This window comes from Plectropomus leopardus, chromosome 1 (assembly GCF_008729295.1).
Source record: "Plectropomus leopardus isolate mb chromosome 1, YSFRI_Pleo_2.0, whole genome shotgun sequence".
Taxonomy (NCBI): Eukaryota; Metazoa; Chordata; class Actinopteri; order Perciformes; family Serranidae; genus Plectropomus; species Plectropomus leopardus.
This window is the reverse complement of record NC_056463.1, coordinates 17774379-17780585: the sequence shown is the minus strand read 5'-3', so window position 1 is coordinate 17780585 and position 6207 is coordinate 17774379. Positions and strand designations below refer to the sequence as shown.

The 6207-nt window shown below is 40.1% G+C and overlaps 1 protein-coding gene across 1 annotated transcript; it reads right to left on the bottom strand.

Annotated features, from left to right (window-relative positions):
- Window positions 1-365: 365 nt before the first annotated feature.
- Window positions 366-5527, bottom strand: LOC121944915 (vitamin D 25-hydroxylase). The gene is made up of 5 exons (XM_042488870.1): window positions 5249-5527; window positions 4105-4246; window positions 3374-4006; window positions 2939-3268; window positions 366-1258 (listed from the first exon to the last, which is right to left on the bottom strand). The coding sequence occupies exons 1-5, from the start codon at window positions 5483-5485 to the stop codon at window positions 1041-1043; spliced, it is 1560 nt and encodes a 519-aa protein (XP_042344804.1). The 5' UTR covers window positions 5486-5527; the 3' UTR covers window positions 366-1040.
- Window positions 5528-6207: the final 680 nt, after the last annotated feature.

Genomic DNA, 6207 nt, shown 5'->3' with positions numbered 1-6207 from the left:
TTTGTATTTTCAGTGCAAATGCTTCCTTTATCCATGACAAAGTTTATTTTTTGATGCCAAAACTTACTGTCTTAACTTCAGATGTATCTTATTGAAATTATTCTGCAGTGGTTGAATGAGAAAATGTGGTGTCTTAATATATGGATAAGTAATAAATATGACATCTTTGTACATGTGAGAGTTGGGCTCAAGCAATGTAGCAGTAGCTGAAAGATGACAAGGCAAATTTTGAATATCTTAAGAAAGACTTTATGAATACACAAAAAACTCATACAACAAGTATTGCAAAAAAAGAAGAACAAGCAAAAGTTAACCTTACATGTAAATGCAGTACTTTGTTAGTACTGATAAGCACCATTTAGCAGAAATCAGTGTTGCATAGTCAATTTCTAGAAATCCACCAAGGCTGCATTTGCCTTTGAGAGACACATTTTCCACAGATCCCTGGAGACGGGGTCAGAGTCAGTCCAGATGATGTAAATCTTGGCCCACGTCAAGCTCCAACACACAATGTTCAGAACCTTCTTGGAAAGCCCCATTTCGCCCCACACGTACAAATCAGTGGTGTCATTTGTCTGACCTGAAGCTGTCCTGAGTAGGCAGGGCTATGAACCATCATAGGTGTACTTACTATCAATCATTGACATATACCTAACCCATTGCTACTGCACAGAGGTTCATAGACATTTTTTTTTTCTGGGCTCAGAGCAGCTCTGAGCTACTGAGAACCAAATCAATAGCTTCCGAGTGTTCCCAGAATGTCCTTTCAGCACCAAGTCTATGACGCCTACCTTGTTGCTTCAAAGTATTGTGCAAACGTGCATATTGCTCAGTAAAAGAATTCGCTAACTGAATTCACTGAATCACGTGCCCATATGTAGAGAGCTTTTTTTTGTCCTTGGAAGTCCTTTGGAAAAACTGTGACACACCAAACCTGTACGCCACAATCACGAGTGATGTATCATGTGGTTGCATTGCTGTGCAAAACAGTAAAATCCTGGCTTGAACAGATGAACAAGCTGTTATAAATTCTTGCTTGCCTACTCCTTATAAGGAGTGTCTGCAGAGCAGGGACTTTTCTGCTGCCTGCGGACGGCACAGATGGAGTAAGGTTTGGGCTGTAAGGTCATGCCCAGTTTGGGAGTGACAGTGGGGACGGTTCCTGGAGGGAACTGAAGATGAAACCTCTGCAGCAATGTGGTGAAAAAGAGGAACATCTCCATCCTGGCCAGCTGCTCGCCCAGGCAGCAACGCCTCCCTAAAAAAAAGAGGAAATTCTTTAATTTAGACTCTCTGTCTGACACACACACACAGGCACAACACCTGGCTAGTTAATTCAAGTCCTCAGAAACATGAGGGACAGATGTGAAAAAAAGGGTTTAACTGAGGATTCTGGATACTCTTCTGCAAAATCTGTGGAAAACATCATGTGAAAATCAAATGCTATAGCTGAAGCACACTTATTAATAATTTCATTTATACACATACATTTGTTCAGAATTTAAGGGGGAACGCCCACAAATTAAGATTTCCGATATGTTATTTCCATGGCCAAGGAGGGTTTAACCCTTTGGAACCTGGATCAACATCAGTTCTCTTGTGCTGTGTTCAGACTCCTTGAAACCTGAGAAAATTGGTTTAATTTCTTTCAAAAACATGGGGGAAAAAAGGCCATGACCAACTTAGCAAGAAATGTCCCACAAATTGCAAGAAATTAGTAAAGGGTGACAAGAAAATTACCTAAAAGCTGGCTTTAAAGAGAGGGGAAAATTATGAGAAATTATTTTTTATAAAAGGGGAAAAAATTCTAGACTGTGTTTATAATTATAAGAATTTTATATTTAAAATTATGTTACAGAAAAAAAAATATAAAATATATTTCCCTCCCACTTTTTTCAGGTAATTTTCCTGTGACCTTTTACATTTTTTTGCTAATTTTTGGACCATATAACATGCTATGTTACTTGTTGCTTTCATTCTCCCCATTTTTTCTTTACAGAAATCAAACCAATTTGCCCAGGTTTCAAAGTGCATATCATTATTTTTAAACATCAGCTGCTCTCTCTCAAAGCCAGAAACCAGAGAAGTCTCAAATTTGTGATGTCTTCAAATATAAAGTCTGAAGCTGTTCCGTAAACAATGCATGGGAGGGAGACTGATTTGTTTTCTTTTTCAAACTCAAGGGAGTTTTTTTGTTTTGCGTGTTCTCAATATTGAAACAGAAAATGTTCCCATATACCCAGAACATTTTCCCTGGCTGATCTCAGTGTCATTTAGAACGTCTTTTCCCTTTCATTGTCTGTAAAGCAGCTCCAGACCTTATACTCTATGACATCACACATTTGAGTTTTAGCACAGTAGTTTTTGGATTTGGGAGGGAGTTGTCCATTTTTACTGACTTTTTTTAACTGTCTTAGATCAGAGGTATAATATGTAGGAAATTTGAAAATGGGTGAAGTTCCCCTGTAAGGATTGTATGGCTGCTATCACTGATGAGGTCAATAAACTGTGATCAAAATGGACCATATGGAAAAATTAAATGTTGAAATGTTATTGTTCTGCTCCCAACAACAAGGACATTTGTTTTATAATAATAATAATAATAATAATACTAATAACTTGTTGTTATACATGATATATGTAGCTTTATTTTTACATTAATGGATTTAATGGAATTTGTAGATTTAATTTTTTAAAAATGTATATAGTATTCAGTGTATATAACACACTGATGTTTGTTGGTGAGTTTTTCTGTTTTTGTTTAGGGGTTGGCAGCATCTGATTCTGGGGACATACTATAATTACCTGCAAGTTTCACTAATATATGAATTTTTAGTCAGTGAAATTCTCAAGATCTTTAAAATGTTTTTTTTATGTTTTGTTAATGAATATAGCTACAACTACTTTTGTAAAGTATGTTAAATATAAAGACACTAACCCATGGAGAATGGCAAGAAAGCCTCACGCCTCACAAAGTTGCCCTTGCTGTCCAGGAACCTCTGCGGTGAGAAAACCCCGGGATCGTTCCAGTACTTCTCATCAAAGTGCACCGAGTAGAGATTTGTGATCACCATGGTGCCCTTGGGAATTGTGTAACCGTTGACTTTTGCATCCTGGGAGGTGGCACGGAAAATACCAAGCGGGACAATGTTGCAGAAGCGAAGGACCTCGTGCAGGACGGCCTCCACAAACGGCATCTTCTGCTTATCCTCTAAAGTGGGTGCCCTCCCAGTGGCCAGAATGCTGTCAATCTCCTTGTGCACCCTCTCTTTGCAGGGAAAAGCAGACACCATCATGCATTTATTCTTGCAGAACAGATGTGCATCAAATTTCATATAAGACGTGAAAAAACATTAATGATGCTGTGACTGACCTTGTATGTTGGGGTAGAGAGCCATGTACAGCATGGCCCAGCGCAAGGTGTTGGTTGTGGTCTCTGTGCCAGCAATAATGAGCTCACCCACTGAATAGATGAGGTTCTCATAGGAAAAAGAGGAGGTGGGTTCTCCCGCGTTCTGCTCCAACTCATCCAAATAGGCATCAACATAATGGCGAGGTGCGTGTGGCACCCTGCCCTGTGAAAAACCCGTTATCACCTGCAGCAGGAAGTCATACACTTCAGAGGCATTGCGGAACAGCTTCTGGTGTTTTCCAAAGGGCACATACTCAATCCAGGGGAAGGCGTTGTAGAGGAGGGCCCAGCCGCTCACTGCTAGCTCCACGTTCTCACTGAATATCTCGATCATGTGCTGGAAGTTGCGGTCGTCGTAGGTAAAACGCTGTCCAAAGATGATCAGGTTGGTGATGTTGGACACAGCGTTGGTCACCAGGTGTTTGGGATTGAAGGGCTTTCCCTTGTGTTCATCGATGGCATCAACAAAGAACATGCACTCCTCCGAGATCTTCCTCTCAAACAGTCTCTGGCCGCTGCCGAAGTACCGGAAAGAGTTGCAAGCCAGTTTACGGTGTTCAATCCAGCCTTTGCCATACTTACAGTTTAGGAGCCCTTTGGAAAACAGAGGAGTTTCATCATTTATCATGCTAATTATAAAGATACTGTTGCACAAGAAATTGCTTTTCAATCTTGTAATAGCATCATCTTACCACCCATTTTGGTCATTTTCTTGAATAAAGGCAGTGATGGACGATCAGCGAAAACCTCGCTCTGATGGTAAAGGCATTCCCTGACAGAGTCATATCCATTTAATACCACCGTCAAGATGCCTCCCAGGTCAAGACTGAAGATCTGAACGGTACACATAACAACGTGAGGTTTTTTTTGCATACATATTTACCCTTTGAAACCTGGAGTAACATCACTTTTCTTGTGCTGCTTTTAGACGCCTTTCACAAGTATTTAAACCTTTGTACCTTGAACAAATTGGTGCAATTTATTTCAAAAAGGCAATCAGAAACTTGCTAAGAAATGTTCCACAAATTAGTAGATTTAGAAAAGGAGAGGAGAAATGAAAAACGCCAGAGAAAAACTATATTTATTGCTAATATCATAATTACGTATAAAATTATGTTGCCTAATTATTTTTTAATTCTTAAGCACTTTTAGCACGCAATTTCCATTTTTGATTGTTTTAATGAAATAAATAAATAAAAACAATTTTCAGGTCTTGCACTTTTTACAAATTTCTTGCAGATGTTCGGTCATTTCTTCTTTTTTTGCTCAATGCCTTATGTTTTTGAAAAAAAAAAACAAGCCAATTTGCTTAGATTTCAAAGAGTTAATGGCAATGATTTATACCACAGTTGTAGGCATGTTGAACATGCTAGTACTGGCACGTCTCAAAACTGGTTTTTCTATGAACCAGAAAATGACATTACTGCTGCCTAACAGGAGATTAAAAGAATGAAACAGACCTCATTTTTAAGGTTACCCCTCAATTTAAAGAGATATCCAGATCTGCATTCAAATTATGTTCAACTTTGAAAAGCACAATGTGCCACTAAAAGTGTCTTCATATATTTTTCTCTGGCAGGAGGATTAAATTTCTGGGAGCCCTAATGCTGCAGACCGCCAAACATTAGGGCGAGTCTCTTTTGTTCGTTTCATAACTGGTTCCCCGCGTGTGCGTGTGTGTGTGTGTGTGTGTGTGTGCATGTGCATGTGCATGTGTGTTTCATGAAAGTCTGAAACGTCTTGTATAAGGTCATGCACCGCACAGTTTGCAGCGCACTCCGTTAAGAAGGCACTGCGGTCTTAAAATGCGCTGACGGCTGAGTCCGAGTCATTTACCTGTCCATGAACTTCACTCTGCTTCTTGAGGAAGACGTGCGGCTCGTTGGCCAGAGACATGATGTTTCCTATCACAGGGATGGGAGATGGACCAGGAGGAAAGCCCGGGGGTCTTCTCTGCTTGCCGAGCTGGCGAACCAACAGGAAGGCGAGGAGAGCGACAGTCAAGCAGCCCACAGCGAGCAGAGCCTGCGCGCAGGACACCGGCACCAGAGACGGAGATTTAATTGAAACCATCTTTTCAAAAACTCTCTCCCACTGCTAGCCCACTTGTGCTGACTTCGGCTTCTCCTCAGAGGAACTGAAGCACATATGTATCATCTTGCACACTTTCTATCCCCCGCCTCTAAGGCTAAGATTGGCCAGAAAAAAAGTCTACTGCTGGTGAACTTTGGTCTGCTCTTGATCAATAACCCGGATCATTTTTTTTTTTTTTTTTTTTGTGGTTATTAGGTGGAGTTTTGGGCTGCTTTTAATGAACGTACAGAAGAGCCAACACACCAAACTCACAGAAGTCTCACTACACTTAATCAAAACCTATTATTAAAGCTGTAAAAACGCTGAGACATGAAAGTTGTGAACCGGTGAGCTCAAACAAACGTCCAGAGCAGCGCTTTGATGCTTAAATGCACAAGCAGTAGCCTAATTGACATCAGAACATTATATAGGCCCAAGTATGATCTAAATATATTATTTTACAGCAGAAGAAAGTGGGGGTGGATTAAACAGATGGGTACAGAGCCGCCCATTGTTTCAAAGAAAATAGAGACAAAAAAATACACCCACAGTCTGGAAGCAGCTTTCCCAGTAGGGAGGTGCTGGGAACATACTGGAACAGCTCAGAAACAGGTTTTGAGAATTTTGAGTGAAATTTTATTCTTGGGCCCTAAAAACAACCCTGTTTCTTAAACAATCAAAGGTGAACAAAATTAGAATTGTTTAAATTAAATTAAAGAAGA

Excerpts from the sequence above, each read along its gene's own strand:
- LOC121944915 (XM_042488870.1), bottom strand. The coding sequence starts at position 5,485 with ATGGTTTCAATTAAATCTCCGTCTCTGGTGCCGGTGTCCTGCGCGCAG. Across the intron at positions 3,269-3,373 it reads TCTCTACCCCAACATACAAG|AGAGGGTGCACAAGGAGATT; the intron begins GTCAGTCACAGC and ends TTCCCTGCAAAG. Across the intron at positions 1,259-2,938 it reads TTTCTTGCCATTCTCCATGG|GGAGGCGTTGCTGCCTGGGC; the intron begins GTTAGTGTCTTT and ends TCTTTTTTTTAG.